Source organism: Bos indicus x Bos taurus, chromosome 24 (genome assembly GCF_003369695.1).
Source record: "Bos indicus x Bos taurus breed Angus x Brahman F1 hybrid chromosome 24, Bos_hybrid_MaternalHap_v2.0, whole genome shotgun sequence".
NCBI lineage: Eukaryota > Metazoa > Chordata > Mammalia > Artiodactyla > Bovidae > Bos > Bos indicus x Bos taurus.
In genome coordinates, this window is record NC_040099.1 from 20,380,566 (window position 1) to 20,402,521 (window position 21,956).

The window sequence follows — 21,956 nt, forward strand, 5'->3', positions numbered from 1 at the left end:
GAAGCGAAAAGCAAAGGAGAAAAGGAAAGATATAAGCATCTGAATGCAGAGTTCCAAAGAATAGCAAGAAGAGATAAGAAAGCCTTCCTCAGCGATCAATGCAAAGAAATAGAGGAAAACAACAGAATGGGAAACACTAGAGATCTCTACAAGAAAATCAGAGATACAAAGGGGACATTTCATGCAAAGATGGGCTCGATAAAGTACAGAAATGGTATGGACCTAACAGAAGCAGAAGATATTAAGAAGAGGTGGCAAGAATACACAGAAGAACTATACAAAAAAGATCTTCATGACCCAGATAATCACGATGGTGTGATCACTGATCTAGAGCCAGACATCCTGGAATGTGAAGTCAAGTGGGCCTTAGAAAGCATCACTACGAACAAAGCTAGTGGAGGTGATGGAATTCCAGTTGAGCTATTTCAAATCCTGAAAGATGATGCTGTGAAAGTGCTGCACTCAATATGCCAGCAAATTTGGAAAACTCAGCAGTGGCCACAGGACTGGAAAAGGTCAGTTTTCATTCCAATCCCAAAGAAAGGTAATGCCAAAGAATGCTCAAACTACCGCACAATTGCACTCATCTCACATGCTAGTAAAGTAATGCTCAAAATTCTCCAAGCCAGGCTTCAGCAATACGTGAACCGTGAACTTCCTGATGTTCAAGCTGGATTTACAAAAGGCAGAGGAACCAGAGATCAAATTGCCAACATCTGCTGGATCATGGAAAAAGCAAGAGAGTTTCAGAAAAACATCTATTTCTGCTTTATTGACTATGCCAAAGCCTTTGACTGGGTGGATCACAGTAAACTGTGGAAAATTCTGAAAGAGATGGGAATACCAGACCACCCGACCTGCCTCTTGAGAAACCTGTATGCAGGACAGGAAGCAACAGTTAGAACTGGACATGGAACAACAGACTGGTTCCAAATAGGAAAAGGAGTACGTCAAGGCTGTATATTATCACCCTGCTTATTTAACTTATATGCAGAGTACATCATGAGAAACGCTGGACTGGAAGAAGCACAAGCTGGAATCAAGATTGCCAGGAGAAATATCAATAACCTCAGATATGCAGATGACACCACCCTTATGACAGAAAGTGAAGAGGAACTCAAAAGTCTCTTGATGAAAGTGAAAGAGCAGAGTGAAAAAGTTGGCTTAAAGCTCAACATTCAGAAAACAAAGATCATGGCATCTGGTCCCATCACTTCATGGGAAATAGATGGGAAAACAGTGGAAACAGTGTCAGACTTTATTTTTGGGGGGGCTCCAAAATCACTGCAGATGGTGACTGCAGTCATGAAATTAAAATACGCTTACTCCTTGGATGGAAAGTTATGACCAACCTAGATAGCATATTCAAAAGCAGAGACATTACTTTGCCAACAAAGGTCCATCTAGTCAAGGCTATGGTTTTTGCTGTGGTCATGTATAGATGTGAGAGTTGGACTGTGAAGAAGGCTGAGCACTGAAGAATTGATGCTTTTGAACTGTGGTGTTGGAGAAGACTCTTGAGAGTCCCTTGGACTGCAAGGAGATCCAACCAGTCCATTCTAAAGGAGATCAGCCCTGGGATTTCTTTGGAAAGAATGATGCTAAAGCTGAAACTCCAGTACTTTGGCCACCTCGTGCGAAGAGTTAACACACTGGAAAACATCCTAATGCTGGGAGGGATTGGGGGCAGGAGGAGAAGGGGACGACAGAGGATGAGATGGCTGGATGGCATCACTGACTCGATGGACGTGAGTCTGAGTGAACTCCGGGAGTTGGTGATGGACAGGGAGGCCTGGCGTGCTGCGATTCATGGGGTCGCAAAGAGTCGGATACAACTGAGCAACTGAACTGAACTGAACTGAACACATATTTACAATAAAAACTCAATAAACTAGATATAGAGGGATGCATCTCAATATAATAAAGGCCATATATAACAAGTCCATCATACTCAATGATGAAAAGCTGAAAGCATTTCCTCTAAGATAAGAAATAAGGCAACAATGTCCACTTTCACCACTCCTATTCAACATATTATTCGCAGTCCTAGCCAGAGCAATTAGGCAAGAAAGAAAAGCCGTCCAAGCTGGAAGGGAAGAGGTTAAACTGTCACTATTTACAGATGAAATGACTTTATATATAGAAAATCTAAAGACTTCAACAAAACTATTAGAAATAATAAATGAATACAGTAAAGTTGCAGGATCACAAAAGCAATATACATAAATCTACTGTATTTCTAAATGCCAACAATGAGCTACTGAAAGAAAACTTAAGAGAACAACCACATTTGTAATTGCAAAAACATAATAAAATACGTAGGAATAAATTTATCAAGGAGGTGAATGATTTGCACACTGAAAATTATAAGACATTATTGGAAGAAACTGATATTCATGCTCCTGGACTGGAAGAATCAACATTACCAAAACGTCCTCATTACCTAAAGCAGGGAAATATTGAGGGCAGGAGGAGAAGAGGGCACACAGTGAGAGGGTAACAGGCAGGAAGGGCAGGGATCTCCCAAGGGAGGAAACAGGCTGCAAGTGTCAGACATCTTTTCTCTCTCTTAAGCAGCAGGAGAAAACAAACTACAAGTGTTCGATTTTTTCCCCCTTCTCTACACACATTTAAAAAGAGGTTTCTTTTACAATTCTGTGTTGCCATAAGGACACCTGGTTTCACCTGAACTCTTCTTGAACCTTGAGCCAACCAATGCATTTTTCTTATGGAAATGTTTTTCTTAAGCTATGTTAATAAACTATGTATTTACCCTAGATTTTGTCTTCAAGTTGGTTTGCTTAAGACTTAGAAGTGACTTGACAAACCACTATGTTTTGCTCATACAAAAGTTCTCTTAAGTTATGTTAATGAGACTATGTATTTGCTTGGAAACCTACCTTTCTTCAAGATTCATGTTAATCATTTTATGGCCCAGGACAACCCACCTTGTGCCAATGTTATCCCAAAATGCATGTTGTGGGTGAGAGGCCTGGTGCAAGTCTCTGAGTTTTGAGACATTTCCTTTCTCTAATTACCAGCCTGCTTGTAGCTATATAACATCTGGCTAAAGACTAGCAGGGGGCACTCTTTCTGCCCCCTTCTCATGTCTGTGTCAGAAGTTTTCTCTATCTCTTTTATACTTTAATAAAACTTTATTACACAAAAGCACTGAGTGATCAAATGTCACTGGCCCCAGACTGAATTCTTCTCTTCCGGAGCCCAAGAATCCCAGTGACTTTCACAGCTCAGCAACAACCTTTCATCAGGATGAGATTTGTACGGCATCACTGACTCAATGGACATGAGTTTGAGCAAACTCCAGGAGATAGTGACGGACAAGGAAGCCTAGTGTGCTATAGTCCATGGGGTCGCCAAGAGTCAGACATGACTTAGCAACTGAACAAAATCAAATAACAAGTGTTGGAAGGATGTGGAAAAAAAAAGAGAACCTTCATAAACTGTTAGTGGAAACATAAATTGGTATAGCCACTATGGAAGATAGTACGGAGATTCCTCATATATGATCCAGGTAGTCCACTTCTGGCTATTTATCCAAAGAATATGAAAACACTAATTCAAAAAAGATACCTACACCCTTAGGTTCATTTCAGCATTATTTACAATAGCCAAGATATGGAAACAACCTAGTATTCATTAACAAATGACTAGATAAAGACAATATGAAATATATATATATATATATATATATAAGTGAAATAAATCAGATAGGGAAAGGAAAATACCATGTGATGTTACTTATATGTGGAACATAAAAAACCAAGAATAAAATCAATGAACAAACCAAACTAAACAAAAAAACAGACATGTAGATACAGAGAATAAGAGTACTGGTTCCTGGAAAGGAAAGGTAAAACAGGCAAAGGGGATCAACTGTATGGTGATGAATGGAAAATAAACTTTTGGTGATGAGCACACTGTAACATATACGGAGGCAGAAATATAATGTTGCAAATATAAAACATATAATGCTACAAATCAATATTAGTTCAATAAAAATAAAATATGAAGTAAAATATATTTTTTATATATTTTCAATATAACTTGAAAAAGAATCATAATACTATTTGCTTTGGTACAAAAAGAGGCTTAATAAAATTCACAGAATGCTTGAAATGATAACATTTTTAAATGTGTGAGGGAATAAAATAAAGAATAAAATAATCATATATATCTTCATATTAATTTGTATGTTATAAAACTTTTCAGAGTGAGATAATATTTTTGTAGACTTTAAATTTTTATAGAATTTTCATAGTCTTGATCACCTTTTTTGGTAAACAGTTCAGATATTAACACATTAAATATGATAAAATTCAGACTTGCAGAGGTTAGTTTATCCAAGGTCATATATCTAGTTTAAAGGCAAAATGAAATCATGATTTCATGATTTTGGTGTTCTTTCCAAAATACTAGTGTTTTTGTTATGTCACATACTTAGATAACTCATATTTGAGACACCCAATTTCTAATTAACTGGATAGAAGTTTACAAAAGCATTTTTCACATAGATTTTTCACTTAAAAGCCATCTCAGATTACTGTATAACACTATGTTAAGAAGATACTTATAAAGGCTGTGCTATCTCTAAATGATTACACCTACCATCACACTTAAACTTCCTCTTATTCCCTTTGCCTCTAGAGTGTTAAACTACTCCCTGCGCTTTCAATCTGGTACACTCATGCCTTGGGGTTATTATGTGAGACAGAGGTAGATATTTGGCAGCTTTTCCCGGCACTCAACTAATAACTGTTCACTTCTATCAGCATATCGCTAGGCTCTCTTCTCAACTGTCAAACTTTCTCTAGTGCAAATTTCTCATTAGGATAATCCCTATTATTTCTTTCTAACCTTCTTTTCTACTGGTTTCATCTCTTTCTTATATTCTCCTTCGCCTGTTGCCATTTCCCCTGGTTTAACGGCCTTTGTGTAGATAAAGGTCTCTTAAAGGTATGGCCAAAAAATGACACACACATTATAACTATAATTTGAAAAACTGACCAACTAGAAACCAACTGGAAGATACATCAGTATTCTCTTTAGATATTTGCATTTTCTAGGTCATATTTATTTAGAAATTCAAGGACTGTGTAAGACTTTTGATAGGAAGGATTCTTTCTCCATTTTTCACCAGCCTGAGCATTCAGGAAAACAGCTGAATAGACTGAGATTTCTCTATTAACAAAACATAATGAAATCAGGAGAATTGACAATCCTTACCATCTTATCTATAAGGAGATCGATTTCAGATATTCAGTTAATTTTTTTATCATTACGTGACTATACCATAACTAGATTTACTACATCTGAACAATTAAAGCACTGGGAATGTAAAATCTTGGGCATAACAATAAAACTAAAAATGGAAATGCTATTGTGTAAGTCTCTACTGGAGGTGAGAATAGTACCATCTGAATCATTTAATCATTTAACTATTCAAAAGTGAAGGTCACACTGAGGTTAAGAACACTAAGACAAATTTGCTATTGGTTAATAATAAAGCCATTCATCATATTCTTCAAATCTAAACCAATTACAAGATGTGGTATGGCAAAAGGATTTAGCCGAAGAAAGTACGTTAGAACAGTCCTTTAAAGAAGATGAGTAATGTAAAAGGCTAAAGGAAATAATGAACTCTCCCCAACAATAATTATTATGCAATTGATTTATAGAAACCCTATTTCTTCATGCAAGAACTGGTGAAACTTCCCAAAGTAATTTTAAATTATGCCAAACAGATTTAGTATCATTTATACAGTACAGAACTAATACTAAAAAAAATTAAACAGAAATGTAGAAAACCAGTATTTTTGAATTTCAGTCTGCTTAGCTTATTTACACATGGTCATCAAAAACAAGTGAATACTTTAGCCACTCAGGCTACTTTAGAAGCCCCAAAGCACATCTATTTGAACTCCAGTGTCACTCGCTACAAAGCAACACAGAAATCGCTCTGTGGAGGGGCTCAGGCTTCATATCTAGAGCCTTCAGCAAGTCAAAGAAATCAAAACACTATCAAAACCAAACCTGGAAAGTACAGCTGTTTTTATTACAAAATGTTACACCACAGATATTAAAAGGATCTCAAACAGTAAGGTCGAAAACTCTTTAAAAGCAAATCTCATTAAAAAATACAAAATAATATTTTAAAAATTACTGTTCAAAGTGCATTAATACCCAACCAGGAGATTAAAAATAAGAGAAAATTATCAGAGAATGGTATCTGAAAACATACCAATTATTTAGAAATTGAGTGTACCCTTCTACAGATACACCAAAAGGGTTTTTTTTGATATATACACAGAATAAAAATACCAAAGAACTAGTTATGTCTGACTCTCTGCAACTGCATGGACTGTAGCCTGCCTGGCAGCCTACAGTACACTCCATGGAATTCTCCAGGCAAGAATACTGGAGTAGGCTGCCATTTCTTTCTCCAGGGGATCTTCCCCAACAAGAGACTGGACCCGGGTCTGCCGCATTGCAGGTAGATTCTTTACCATCTGAGCCACCAGGGAAGCCCCCAAAATAAGAGAAAATTACCAGAGAACGACATCTGAAAACATACTAATTATTTAGAAATTTAGTGTACTCTTCAACGACACACCAAAAGGATTTTTCAACATATACATAGAATAAAAATACTGAAGAACTAAGGACATATTAAATACTATCTAAATCTGCCATGACAAAATACCACAGACCGGGTGAAATTTATTTTCTCATCATTCTAAAGGCTAGAAAATCCAATCAAGGTCCCATAGGATTTGGTTTCTGGTGACAGCTCCCTTCTGGTTTTCAGATGGCCACTGTGTCCTCACATGTAGGGTATGGGAAGAAGGGAGGGAGAGAGATCCCCTTCCTTCTTATAAGGCTAGAGTCCTATTGGATTACAGCCCCATTCATACAGACATCATTTAACCTTAGAGAAGTGTTAGTAACTCAGCAGTGTTCGACTCTTTGCAAGTCCATGGACTGTAACTCACCAGGCTCCTCTGTTGATGGAATTCTTCAGCCAAGAATACTAGAGTGGCTTGCTATGCCCTCCTTCAGGGGATCATCTCAACTCAAGGATCGAACCTTGGTTTCCTGCATTGCAGGCTAATTCTTTACCATCTGAGCCACCAGAGAAGCCCTTAATCACCCCCTAAAACCCATCTCCAGATGGCTACATCAGGGGGTTAGGGCTTCAACATATGTATTTTTAGAGGGACACAAATCAGTCCATAGCAAATACAAAAATAACAAATACAAACATACATAAACAAATGAACCTTGATAAGCCCAAAATAGAGGGCAAGTGGCTGAAAAGCACAATCTCATATTTCAGTACTCCACAGCATATAAGCTTAACAGATAAATTTATCAAGATTTCTTTAAGACTTGTTTCATTTTCATAGAAAAAAAAAACTAAAAATCAGAAAAGGTACTATGAGATGGAAAGCAGATCTTAATCATTTCCTAGCACATTTGTTTCAACATACAAATATACTTCACATTCTTTTCCAGCCTTAAAACAAACCAAAAAACATTTTTTCAAATATAGATCCCCTTTGGCTAGACAGTATCTTCTTTTCTTCACGGCCTTCACTTTCTCTACTACTAAAGTCTAAAGCAACTGCAAATTAGCTTATTCTTCTAAAATGAAATTGAAATGCTCCTGCACTCAGTGACTGCAGTAGAGTCAGAAAGGGATAAAGTAGTTGGTCCAAGACTGACGTCAACGTTCTTATTCAAAATCCAGTACTGCTGAAAGAATACCACAGATGCCCAAGGAGCCATAAGATGCATAAGTTAGGGCTGTTGGCATAGCTATGAACAGTTAAAGAGTTCTAAGAGTCAAATACTGCTAAAAATTTTTCAGAAAAAAAGTCCTGAAGTCTCAAAGAAAACTAGCAAAAGGAACAATGACAAAGAAATGGAAACAAACTTCAGTAAGCAGGGGAAAAAAAAACCAAAACAGTGAGCTTTTCCTATCTAGTATGTAGGCACTACACAAGAGAGTCATCAAATTGAAGGTCACATATATTACATGGCATCAGAAACAGAGGGCTTAAATGTCAAAATTAAGAATACACATTTGATACTTTAGGCCATAAGAAGCCAAGGCAAGTTATTAAAAAGCCAAGTGATGTAATAAAAGCAGTCCTTAAGAAAGATTAATCTGGCAACAGTGATGAAATGAAGTCAATCAAAGGACAGCAGAAGATAATGGAGATGGGCAAAAGGATACTTCACAAGAATGTAGTTATGTGTCAGTGAAAACCGCAAAAGACAATCATACCTTCTTTATCCACATATACAATATAATATTACTCAGCTATAAAAAGAACAAAATAATGCCAGTTGCAGCATCATGGATGAACCTAGAAATTCTCATACTGTGTGAAGTCAAACAAATATCACATGATATTGCTTATATGCAGAATCTTAAAAAAGGCTAGAAATGAACTTATCTACAAAACAAAAATAGAGTTACAGATGTAAAAAACAAACCTATGGCTATGGGGTGAGGTTGGGGGATGGGGTAGGGATAAACTGGAGGATTGGCACTGACATATACACACTGCTATGTACAGACAACGGGGACTTCCCTGGTGGTCCAGTGGTTAAGAATCTGCCTTGCAACACAGGGGATGCAGGCTCAATTCCCAGTCAGCGAGCTAGAACCCCACATGCTGCACAGCGGCTGAACCCTTGTGCTGCAACTGCTGAGCCAGTGTGCTCTAGAGCCCACGTGCCACACCTGGAGAGCCTTTGCACTGCAACTGCTCAGCCCCTGCACCACAGCTAGAGTCTGTGCACCTGCAACAAAAGATCCCACACGGTGCAACCAATATCCCACTTGCCGCAATTAAGACCTGATGCAGCCAAATAAATTTATATCTAAGAAAACATAACTACTAGGGAGCTACTATATAGCACAGGGAACTCAACTCAGTACTCTATAATGGCCTATATAGGAAAACAAGCTAAAAAAGAGTGGATAACAGATTCGATTTGTTATACATCTGAAACTAACACAATCTGCATATCAATTCTACCCTAACAAAATTTTTTTTTAAAAGACAGTGGGTTAAGAGTACTATTTCAGAGGGGAAATGATAAAGATTTGGTGACTGAATAGAAAAGCCAAAATACAAGTGAATCTCAGGAACATCTCACGTATCTGGATTTCTGAATAATTAGGTTACACTCTAGTAAGTACTCCGCCAACCCCCCTCCCCCATTTTTTAAAACCAACTTTGGATAAAAAGCACTGTAAAATATATTACAATTTTTTAAATAAAAATTTGCTTTAACTATAAAGCAGGCTAGAAAAGTAAGGCCTACTGATATTTGCATTGCTTACTGCTGCAGAAATAATTGGATGTAAAGATATTTCCTGTCATTAAGATTTTACTTTTAACCCTGCAATGGGCTGTATCTTTATCTGTAAAAATAAGGAAAAGAGCATCAGATTCACCTATCTTAACCAGGTTATTGTGAAGATTAAAAAGTATAAGTTTCAGTAGTCTGTAAATAGAAAAGTGAAAGTGAAGTCGCTCAGTCGTGTCCAGTTCTTTACGACCCATTGGACTGTAGCCTGCCAGGCTTCTCTATCCATGGGATTTTTCAGGCAAGAGTTGCCATACTGGAGTGGGTTGCCACTCCATTTCCTTCTCCAGGGGATCATCCCGACCCAGGGATCAAACCTGGGTCTCCCACATTGTGGGCAGATCCTTTACCCTCTATGGGCTTCCACCAGGGAAGCCCATACACAAATGTAAGACATCTTACTAATAGAAGTACTAGATGTACATAAAAAAGGTAATGGGATAAAAACAATTTGCCATTATTTTGATGCCTCAGAATCAGGCATCAAATTCATAACAGAATTACGAAAATTAAGCAGTGTGCTGCATTTCATACAGGATGGTCTTGAGATACATCTAGGTGGGGAGAAGTTCTAGATTGCTGTACATTTTCAGTTTTTATATGGTTTTTAATAGTTTTAATAGCTAACTCTGTCAGCTTCAGTATCCTTACTGTAGCTTTTTTCCCTACTTCTAATTTTCTGCTTTTAATGGACTTATAAACTAGATTCCAGACAATGAGTTTAATATTATATGTGTGATAGCCTCAAGAATTTTCATGTGAGAAAAGTGCATTATTTAGGGGACCAGAGCAGGAGTCCTTCTTTTTACTTTCATCTTGGATGAGTCCAGAAAAGTAATATGTAAATATAACTCACTACCACAGAGTAACTTAAACTCTAAAGGGTTATTGAAATGAAGTATATGGATAAAATTTGATATAGTTTTTTATTTTCTGCAAACATTTATCACCAATTTCTCCCCCCTTTAGTTAGCATTAATATCTAAGTATTTTTAAAAGAACAAAATAATATTCAAGAACAGCTCAGGCAACAGTAATACTAGTAATAATTAGTTCTTTCATTAAGCATGCTTATTTCTTCTTAACACAATGGTAAAGGGTTATTTAATCTGTTATGATTTACAATGACAATATTATCCTGATAATATACAATAATAATGGTTCAAAACCTGCTAAAGTTATACAGCATCACAGAGCAAATAAAACAGCCCCCCAAAGTACAACTTACACAGTATTAGAGATAGTTATTAGATTAGTAAAGCAATATTGTCTAGGGCTTGCTAAATGGAATTAACTGACTTTATCTAAGTACACCAAATATATCCTATCACCATAATTCAATTTGTAAACATTAAAAAAAAACACAATATTTATTCAAAAGGCCAAGATTCATCAAAGCTGATAAGGTGTCCGGCAACATACTTTGCTATATTCATATGTCACAACCACACTGCCAGGCACCAAAATACCCTCTCCTCTGCCTATAGGCATCTTCACTAAGTTTATATTTTTAATTCTCCCCAAACTGTTTCTAAGACTGGAGAATCTCCTGCCTTTTCTTATGAAGGATCAGAAATTTTAATTAGAAAAAGAAGACTAACCCTTTCTTTTGAAGTTTATTTCCTTCCTCATGAAACTTATTTCTATTTATTATCCTACCCTGCCTACCCACCCAAGACCACTGCACCCAGATCTGTGATAGAACTTCCTATAAGAATGGTTGTTATTCTCGGCAAAAGTCTATCAGATCATGGTAGTCTGGCTCATGTAGCAGGGATGTATACAGTTAAATAGAAAGCTTTGAATACCTCTTAAATATTACTGTTATTCAAACAAATGATTCCTTTTTATATAATTAGATGAAATTCTTTTGAGTTTTCTCTAGCCTAATTTCAGCACAGATATACTAAGACCTTTGACTCATTCTAAAACATTCCTCAAAAAGGTTAAGGCTGGTTCCTTTAAAACTCTTTTTTCCCAGAGCAAGGTTTCTAAAATGACCTCTGATACAGTGGGCTCAAGGATCTAAGCTCTAAGCACCTCTAAACCTCTTCAATTGACTAAGTCTCAGTCAGAGAGATAATGGAACAGATCAGAAAGAAAAGAAAACAAACATTTCTGTCAGTCTGGTTTCTGGGAGAGGAAAGTAAAACCTGTTTGCCCTTGATAAGCACCCAACTAGTGTAAATGAGACAGAAAGATTTCCTCCTTCATAGAAGCAGAAGACAAAGCACATCTATTTCACTCTCATGAAAAAGCCAAAGTGTTAGTTGCTCAGTTGTGTCTGAGTTTCTGTGACCCCATGGACTGTAGCCCACCAGGCTCTTCTGTCCATGGAGTTCTCCAGGCAAAAATATGAAAGTGGATAGCCGTTACCTTCTCCAGGGGATCTTCCTGACCCAGGTAGCCAGGGACTGAACCCAGGTCTCCTGCATTGCAGGCAGACTGTTTACTCTCTGAGCCACCAGGGAAGTCCTTTCACTCTCCTACTGGGCCTCTAAGCAGCCTAAGCATCTGCTTAACCTAATGAAAACCATCAAAACCCCACTGAAGAAAGGAAGAGTTGAGAAACAGAGGAGCTAGTCAACTCATTCCTCATCTAAATTAATCATAGTAATAAGGAGAATTGCTATCTGTGTTTCAGTATTCCAAAGTAAGAAACACTGCTAGATTCTTTACACACATAAAGAACCTACCAAATTTCAACAAGCCTGCAAAAAAAGGCATTATTGGGTATCCATATATTATAGATGAAAAAACACTCAGAAAAGTTCAGTAGCTTTCCCAAGGTCAGACAGCTCATCAGTACTAAAACAATTTTGACTCTAAAGCCCATTGTGCTTTCTTGTCTGTCACTTCCCTTGCTCTGTCAGTTAAGAGGGAAGTCAGCAAACATCAGACTTTACTTTCCTTCTGTAAGCTTTTGATACCATCCTGAGCTGAGACATATATTCTGGAATTACAATCAGCTCAAATATTAATCAACTTTTATAATGGCTACATCCTCTGTGTCTTACACTATTACATGCTAACATGTTTCAGAATTATTCCTATTGGACATATTATTCTGTCCTTTCAGATTTACCTCCCCATTCATACACATTTAGTTAGGGAAAAATCTACTAGGTTCATCAGATTGCTAGACCTTGTAAATGGCACATTCATTTACACAGCTAATTTCTCAGGAAACAAGTTTTCTTTGTTCAAAGACTGAAAACTACTAAGAGTGTTTATGTTTTACTAATAAATTCTCTAATTAGCATAAGAACAAATCCTTGAAAAGTTTGATCCAAATGCAAACATGTAAAATATCATCACTCTTTTCTACTAAGGGACTGGTCTGGTTTCATATAATTAATCAATAAATCCTATTATTAGGACTTTTATAACAAAAGAACCCCATAAATTAGGATAACACATCATTAAAATGCCAAAAATCAGAATCCATATAGTTTCTCATGCAGAAACAGGCTTTAAATAATTTGAAATTATCTCATTTCATGTATGTGAGTTTGAATCATTCATGTATGATAGGTAAATGTATCTGTAGTTAAAATTATATTGTTTTAAATTATATCCTTGTTTTATGTCTCTAAGTTTTACAGAGTTTTATGTACAGTAAAATCACCTATATTAACCTTTGACAGGTTTATACTGGTAAAGGAGATTCACACCTGAGCAATCCACTTGGGAAAAAAGACATGGATCTCACTGTTTTTTAATCATATCTTCCTTTCTCTTTTCTTTGACAAGTTCCACAAATACCACTTATCTTTAGGTGACTCAAAAAAATCTTAAACCAATTACACTAATTAAACTATTTTAATTTTTGAACATGGTCTAACATTTACTCCAATCTTCACTCACAATAATAAAACTCAAGTCAAATCTTTTTATATCAAAATAGGTCTAACTATGATTCATGTCTAAGTCTTTGTATTTTCCTTTACTTTTTAATTTTACAATTTAGATCAGAGTAAGCAAACTTTTCTGTAAAGGGTCAGACAGTAAATATTTCAGGCCACAATCTTTATTGCAACTGCACCACTTGCAGCTGCAGTGCAAGAACAGCCACGGAAGATACACAAGGGAACGTGTGCGGCTGCACTGAGCTGGCATTGGACAGATTTGTTCCATGGCAGTGCGTTGACCTATGTGCTAAGAAAAAAGGAATACTGTGTCACTACAATCACCTGCTGCTGCTGCTGCTGCTGCTAAGTCGCTTCAGTCGTGTCCGACTCTGTGCGACCCCACAGCCGGCAGCCCACCAGGCTCCCCCGTCCCTGGGATTCTCCAGGCAAGAACATTGGAGTGGGTTGCCATTTCCTTCTCCGATGCATGCAAGGGAAAAGTGAAAGTGAAGTCGCTCAGTCGTGTCCGATGTATCTTAATATTCAGCCTGACAAAAGAAATTATTCTGTCCATAATCATGCTGAATGTCAACTGCTTCGATACTATATACAATTAATCTTGACCCAGAGAGTGCTAATTGTAATAGTCCACCAAAGTTAAACTGTGCTTTACCATATAGCCACACATTTTTTTTTTTGTTAGGCTAGCACCAGATAAACAAGGTCCCATTCTAACTGTAGCCAGGCTTTCTAAATTGTCTGCAACCTCTTTCATCTCTCATCTTATTTCTCAGCCCCAGTTCCACTGTACACAATACTTTTTTTTTTTTTCTTCCCAGGAAGATCAAGGTATCAACACCTCCTCCGTATACAAAAAGTGATTTCAATCTCCCCTACTTCTGCTACCAGAGTTGAAGGCTGACTTCATTTCCAACCCCCTTCCCTGCTGCCTCCCACTGTATAAATTGGACAAGCTGAATGCTCAATTTCTCAGCCTCCCCTGCAGATTAGCATGTCCACATGATAAAGTTCAGGACAATAAATATCTCATGAAAGACTGCTGGGTGGCAGCGTGGAGGGAAATGCCCTGACAAAAACTGCATGTGTTCTAAAAACGAACAGGGAGTCATAACTACCAGAATGGCTTCCTTCCTCTTTTTTTCTGCCTTAATGGAAACATAATAACTGAAATTGGAGCAACCATCCTGGAACCTGGAATCCCACAATCATTAGAAGAAACTAAGAGAACTCTATAGACCCATCACTGAAAACTTTAAGCCACTACAGCAATGCCAGCGGCCACTTATCTTCAGAACTGTTAGGTGCAAAGTAACAGACCTGTAAAGCAAGCTTGCGTTACACATAAAAGCACTCCTGGTCTACCTTTTCTTGAAAGTGCTAGGGTCCTGAGCCACTACTCCTTCTGCAAAGTGAAAGACTAACACTGGCTGAGCATAGTTGTAAATTCTGACTAAACAGTGCTGTTTCAATCAAGAGAAAAAAGCATCAAGATGAAAATCACCAAAGGGGGACTGCCTGAGAGTTGACAACCCAGGGCAATAGAATCAATGAAAGGAAAGAAAAGAGAAGGCTCAAGATTACTCAAGTGCTAAAGAACAAATATAATTGGAAAAGTACTCCTTTGAACTTGGGGGCCCATAAAACTAACAAATGTCCTACTCCACAAATCAAATTGGAGAATTCTGATTATATTAATCTGCAATCACACATTCCCGCTGTTTGAAAAATGCAAGTTCAGATCTCAATTTTAATAGTTACTTTTTGTGCATTTTCCCCCAGTGAATTAATTTATCTTTATGCTTCTCTTTGCTTTGTTTTCTCAAAGGTATAGTTACTGTCAATATGTGATCATTTTTTGACACTCAAAGTATCTTCAAAATAATTATTAAAAGTCACATAAATTACGATACTGACAATAAGAACAATGGTTCCTTCAGGAATTCACATACCCTGGCAGATCCAGGATCCTAACTTTAGGGACAATCACTTCTCTTTTTTGAAAATGTCAGTACAAAACACCCCAAAGATAAGCAATTCTACCCAGTCAAAACAATTTCAGCAATACACTTATTTCAACTCATATATCCCTTAAAGTACAATCCTTGAGTTAAAACTTCAGTTTTTACTTTATTTTCTCATGAATAACACCAGCATACATATTTATACTCACACACACACACACCCCTCTAATTCTACACCCAATAGTTTCTCTTCCATGAAAACAGTTTGGTGGTATTATGCTACAGTATAAATATCTATCAATTACAACATCTATAAGCTACAACAGATTTTTTTTTAATGATATTAGAGTAGAATGCCTTAGAACTGTCAAAGCTTTAGCCAGAAAGAATACCAAAGACAAAGATGTTTTGGGCTCAATTACAGTAGTGGAACAGAATTTAATAAAGTTCCAACACTACATTTTAATGCCCGAGTTTCTTCCTGTCTCTCTGAGTTGACAAGTATGTGCGCCACTGTGCAGCAGCAGCAGTGGGAACAGCTGGACGGCTGCACCAAGCACCAAGGGAGCCACGGCACATGCTGCTAAGTGTCGTTCCGATTACCTCGAAATGGCAGCCCATGCAGATTTACACTAGGTTATAAATTAGAACAATTATTTCTCTGGAGTTTACATTTTCTTCATGAAACAGTCAAACTTTCTGAACGTTAAAAAAGAGGACTTTCAAAAAGGATATCTTCCCTTTCTTTGATGATCAATTCATTCTGTTCTTCCAACTGCCTGATCTTCTTCTCAAATGATTCCTGCTCAGCTTTGAGTCTTTCTTCTGTCACTTCCTTTTCCTCACTTACTCTGAAAGAAACGAAATGCCCATGAGAATAAAATAAAATAGGTGCCTACAGCTGTGGTTTACCAAAACTAGATTTCTTCCAGAAGTATGTTGGTTTTTTCGGGGATACTTTATATCTTTAAAATTTCTTCTCAAATTAACCTTTCAGAAGGGACTCTTCAACGCCTTTGTAATAAAACATGTATGTGATTTTTACATTAAGAATTTTTGCAATGGTCAGAATTATCTTAAATACAGAAAGTCCTATACCTTATGGGTTCCCAATTATGATCCACGACAGAAAAGTATCTATTACAAATATTTCACCTCTTCATTATCAAACTGGCACAATTTATATTGATTTAGATTTTTTCCCATACTTCTATTTAAATTCTAACAATAAAACAAACATATATATATATATATAAATCTCACTTAAATATTTCACTAAACATGCATGGGCAATTTTACTTTTTCCTGGTATTTACACCCTGGAATCCTCAGTAGCATATAAATGACTGGACAGGAATTTTTAAATGGAATTGACATAAAAAAGGGATGCACATTGATTCTTAGTTCAAAAAGGATTATGAAGTTAAAAACACTGACCAAAAATATGTATCTTTAATGCTTAATTCTGAAAAGCATCCCAACTTAAAAAAAAAAAAAACACCTAAACAATAACAACATTAAAACTTACCTTAACAAAAGACAATCGAAATTTTTATGGTACTCTGTGAACAGAAATGTTGGTTCTGAATTTCTGTTACTGGCAATTAATTCTCCAAAAAGAGTACAACATATTTTACCCTATAAGATCTCACTGGGATATGTGTAAGTGAAATCCACAGGGAATCCATATCTTTTCTCTGAGCATCTAAATTTATTTCCTCCCACACCTGTATTCTAACAGAACAGTTTCTGAATAACATGGACTCCACAGCCTTTCTTTTGTTGCTAGATGGTGATAAGATCAATGAGATAACAGAATGAAAATTAGAATTTTGAATGTTCAAGAGTTGACTGCATCTTTGAATTCATTTGTGTGAAAGTGCGTGGCATACAATGTTTTTTAAAAAAAAGGCTTATCTTCTCTTGCTTATCATGACATTCAAATCATTTACCAACTCCTATAATTTACATGTAGCACAGTACTAGGCTCATGAATGGGACTCAGGACCTTCTTTCTAAGAGGATAATCTCTAGTACTGATACAATTACAAGGAATCCAGAAAACTAAACAAAGAGCAACTACATATATACATAGAGGATTTATACTCTGGTTTCAGGTTACCTGCCTCTCTTGTTACCATCTTTTTACAATGTCTGTAAGTAGGTAAGAGAACATTTATTTTCATTTGCTTATTAAAAAATATTAGCCAAATACTTAATATAGGAAAAAATAATCACAGTAACTTTACCCAGTTATGAGATATCCAAAAGGAACCTCACAATAGCCCACTGTCATTTCAATCCCATTCATAAAAGCCATAGAAATATGAGGAATGACCACAGATTTGTTTCTTCAAGAAAGCAAGGCTTCAAGGTCATAAAAACAGTAACAAAAAAGTCCACTATTGCATTGACCCAACATCAAAGTAAATTCACAAAGTATGTCTAGAGCCTGCTAGGTCAGAACATCTACCTCAACATTTACTTACTCCCTTTGTTGAACGTAAAGAAAATCCATGAAAACTATAGGGATCATTAAGGGCAAAAAATGACTGTACATATATTCCATAATGCTATGATGAGCTTTCCCCAAAACTTAAAAGTACTCTATCAAGAAAAACCACTCTTTTCTAAATTTAGTTTCCAGAGATGTTTGAAAATTTTGTTGCTACACTATTCAAACAGAGCTTTTTTAAAAAAATAAAATCTTTTCTCTTATCACTATGATCAGACTACCCATTAGTGATTATTATGTTCTGGAAGGCTATAAAATTAACAAGCTGTGTTAAACACAAAAGGCAACACTTCTATAGGCCTATCTAAAGATATGCATGGCTTCTCTGTGGCCTATTAGCATAGTTAATAAGAGCAATTATATTAATACAGTCTTAAATGCTGAGAGCTTGCCAATAAAACAAACTCAAGATTTTATATCCACTTTGAAATATGTCTTCCTGTTTATGTTCAATATTTCCCATGAGGTGTATACATGAGAAATTATCTGGTATCATGACCTACATTTTTTATCAAAGCATTCTCAGACCACAAAGTAACATAAAAATACCTAATCTTCTATCTAATTTAGAGTATAGCAATAAGCTAGTTAACAAAACAAGAATCTAAATACACACAACAAAGGGAAATATTTGACTATAGGATAGGAAGTTAAAACTCTGGACAAGAGGATATTCCCAGTGTTGGTTTGTTAATTATTTACAAGAAGGACAATAGTCTGTTCATAAAGTAAGAAATCACCATTTCAACATTTGTTTAATGTCCCAGAGTATTTCTCAATAACATTCACAAATTGTACTCTTTTTATCTAACAAGAACAGAGAATTCATACACTTAGGAGTTGCATGGTTGGGCTGAAAACCAAGCCAAAAGGCCTGAATTTACTTGAAGCCTTATGTTTTACCTTAAACATCCCTAAATATTTTTTTATTTTACTCAATAAAACAATCTTTTCTGTTTTAATAAAGTTTCCCCACGTTCATCTATTCTTTACTTTTTAGTAAAACTAATGTTTGAGAAAGAGATTTACTTTATGGTTTTATATACCCTCAGTGTTCTTCCAGGTACTCCAGGAAAGAGTACTTTCACACTAATATGAAAGACAAGGTGAAGGCAGTAAAGTTTCTAACCCAAAGAGAATTAATTAAGGCTCACGCAATGGTCAATCAGATAAATTTTTTTCCCTGATTGATACCTCACATTTCAAAGCAGAGAATGCTGGTTGCATTTCATAAATTCTCAGTATTAACTTAGTGGGTAAAATTTAGAGATTAGATATCCTAGATTTTATAGGATATCTAGTAGAAAGAAAAGGATATATTGTTTTAGAGCAAATGTAAATGCATGGTGAAAAATAAGGGCTTCCATCATTAAATACGTACATACACACAAATATATACATACACACACACATATATATATGACTGTGCTTTTCTCCTATGATCACAAACAAGTCAAGAAATGTCTGCTCCTGCTACTTCAATTCTACTTTATATTAAGAGATTACAGTCAGCAGTTAGGTAGGGAAAAGACATAAAAGGTGTCTAGATTATAAAGGAAGAAGTCAAACCATTTCTATTTTATATGACATTTTATATACAGAAAATCTAAAATACCCACTTAAAAACTATTAGAGCTAATAAAGGAGTTCAGTGAGGTTACAGCATAAAAGATTAATATACAAAGTCAATTATATGTTTATACACAGGCAGTAAACAACCTCCCAAAAAATTAAGGGAAAAAACTCCATGAATATTTGTATCAAGAAATAGAAAACACAAAGGAATAAATTCAAGAGAAGAAGGAAGATGAGTCCATTGAAAACTATAAAAATATGGTGAAGAAATTAAACGCCTATATAAATGGAAAGACATTCCATGTTCATGACTGGAAGACTTAATATTGTTAAGATGGCAATATTCCCCACATCAATCTTCAAATTCAACTCAATCTCTATTAAAATCTCAGCAGGTTTATCTGCAGAAATTGACAATTGATCCAATCCTTAAATTCATATAGAAATGAAAGCGACTCAGAATACCTAAAATATTCCTGGAAAAGGAGAAAAACATGGGAATTTCACACTTGCCAATTTAAAAACTTACTTCAAAACTCCAATAATCAAGAGACTGCAGTATTGTCATAAGAACAGACATATAGGTGTACAGAACATAAATAAACACTTTTATAGTAAACTGAATTTTCAATCAGAGTACCAAGATAATTGAAGAGAAAGAATTGTCTTTTCAACATGTAGTATAGGGATAACTTTCTGTACACATGCAAAAGAATAAACGTGGGCCCCTATAACTCAAATCACTTACAAAAATTAGCTCTAAATGAATTAAAGATCAAAATGTGAGAGCAAAAACTATAAACTCTTGTAAGAAAACACAGGCATAAATCTTCATGACCTCGAGTTAGGCAATGGTTTCTTTGATATAACACTAAAAACACAAGCAACAACAAAAACAAAAAATAAATTGGACTTTATCAAAATTAAAAAACAATGCAAAGAATAGGATCAAATTTTTGCAAATAATATATCTGATAAAGGACTTGTAAATGGAATATATAAAGAATATTGAGAAGCCAAAAATAAGAAGACAACCTAATTTGAAAGGATCTGAATAGATATGTCTTCAAAGAAGATACACAAATAGGCAAAAAGCACATGGAAAGATGTTCAACACTATCAGCTATTAGGTAAGAGGACAGATGAAAATCTTCATAGATTTCTGGTGGAAATGGAAAACAGTGCAGCCACTCTGGAAAATAGTCTGGCAGTTCTTCAAAAAGTTAAATAAAGAGTTACTATTTCAACCAGCATTCCTAGATATATATCCAAGAGAAACAAAACGTATGTCCACACAAAAACTTATACAGACATGTTCACAGCAGCATTACCCAAGGTCAGAAAGCACAAATAATCCAAATTCCATCAACAAATGAATAGATAAGTTAAACGTGGTGCTATCTATGAAATCTAATATTATTTGGCATAAATAGAAATGGGGTACCAATACATGCTGCTGCTGCTACTGCTGCTGCTGCTAAGTCGCTTCAGTTGTGTCCAACTCTGTGCGAACCCATAGATGGCAGCCCACCAGGCTCCTCTGTCCCTGGGATTCTCCAGGCAAGAACACTGGAGTGGGTTGCCATTTCCTTTTCCAATGCATGAAAGTGAAAAGTGAAAGTGAAGTTGCTCAGTCATGTCCGACTCTTAGCAACCCCATTGCAGCCCACCAGGCTCCTCCATCTATGGGATTTTCCAGGCAAGAGTACTGGAGTGGGGTGCCATTGCCTTCTCCACCAATACATGCTGCCACAGGAATAAACCTTGAAGTCATCATGCTAAGTTAAAGAAACTAGTTTAAAAAGACTACATATTATACGTATATTATCTGTATAGTCAAAGTTATGGTTTTCCAGTAGTCATGTATGGATGTGAGAGTTGGACCATGAAGAAGGCTGAGTATTGAAGAACTGATTCTTTCAAATTGTGGTGCTGGAGAAGACTCAAGTCTGTTGGACAGCAAGGAGATTGAACCAGTCAATACTAATGAAAATCAACTCTGAATATTCAATGGAAGGACTGATGCTGAAGCTCCAGTACTTTGGCCACCTGATGCAAAGAGCTGACTCACTGGAAAAAAACCATGATCTTGGGAAAGCTTGAGGGCAAGAGGAGAAGGGGCGACAGAGGATGGGATAGTTGGATGGTATCACTGACTCAACGCACATGAGTCTGAGCAAACTCAGGGAGATGGTGAAGGACAGGGAAGCCAGGAGTGCTGCAGTTCATGGGGTCGCAGAGTTGGAGACAACTTAGTGACTGAACAACATATTATACATATAATTTCGTTTATAAGAAATACCTAGAATAGGCAAATTCACTGAGACAAAAACTCAGTGAGTTTTGTTGTCTAAACAAACCTAGAGTGGCTGTCTAAGGCCAGCAAGGTTGGTAAGAAGTGAGAATGACTGCTAATGGGTACAAGATGTAATGGGTACATGGATTCTGATATAATGAGAATGTTATAAAATTGATTTTGGTAATGACTGTACAACTCTGTGAATACACTAGAAAAAAAATAGAAAAAGAAATCAGAGGAATTACTGGGAAGAATTAGATGACTTGAAATATACAGTAAATATACATCTAGTAAAACTAGATGACATGAAAATATACAGAAAATCCGAAAGA

General features: G+C 36.1%; 1 protein-coding gene across 7 annotated transcripts in view; it reads right to left on the bottom strand.

Annotated features, from left to right (window-relative positions):
* The window catches only part of KIAA1328 (KIAA1328 ortholog), a 421,290-nt gene that overhangs the window by 343,220 nt on the left and 56,114 nt on the right, over positions 1-21,956 (bottom strand). For all 7 annotated transcript variants that reach the window (XM_027526136.1, XM_027526135.1, XM_027526142.1 and 4 more), the window contains one exon: positions 15,971-16,086. In XM_027526136.1, the coding sequence (XP_027381937.1) occupies positions 15,971-16,086 (116 nt within the window). The remainder of the gene's footprint in view (positions 1-15,970; positions 16,087-21,956) is intronic.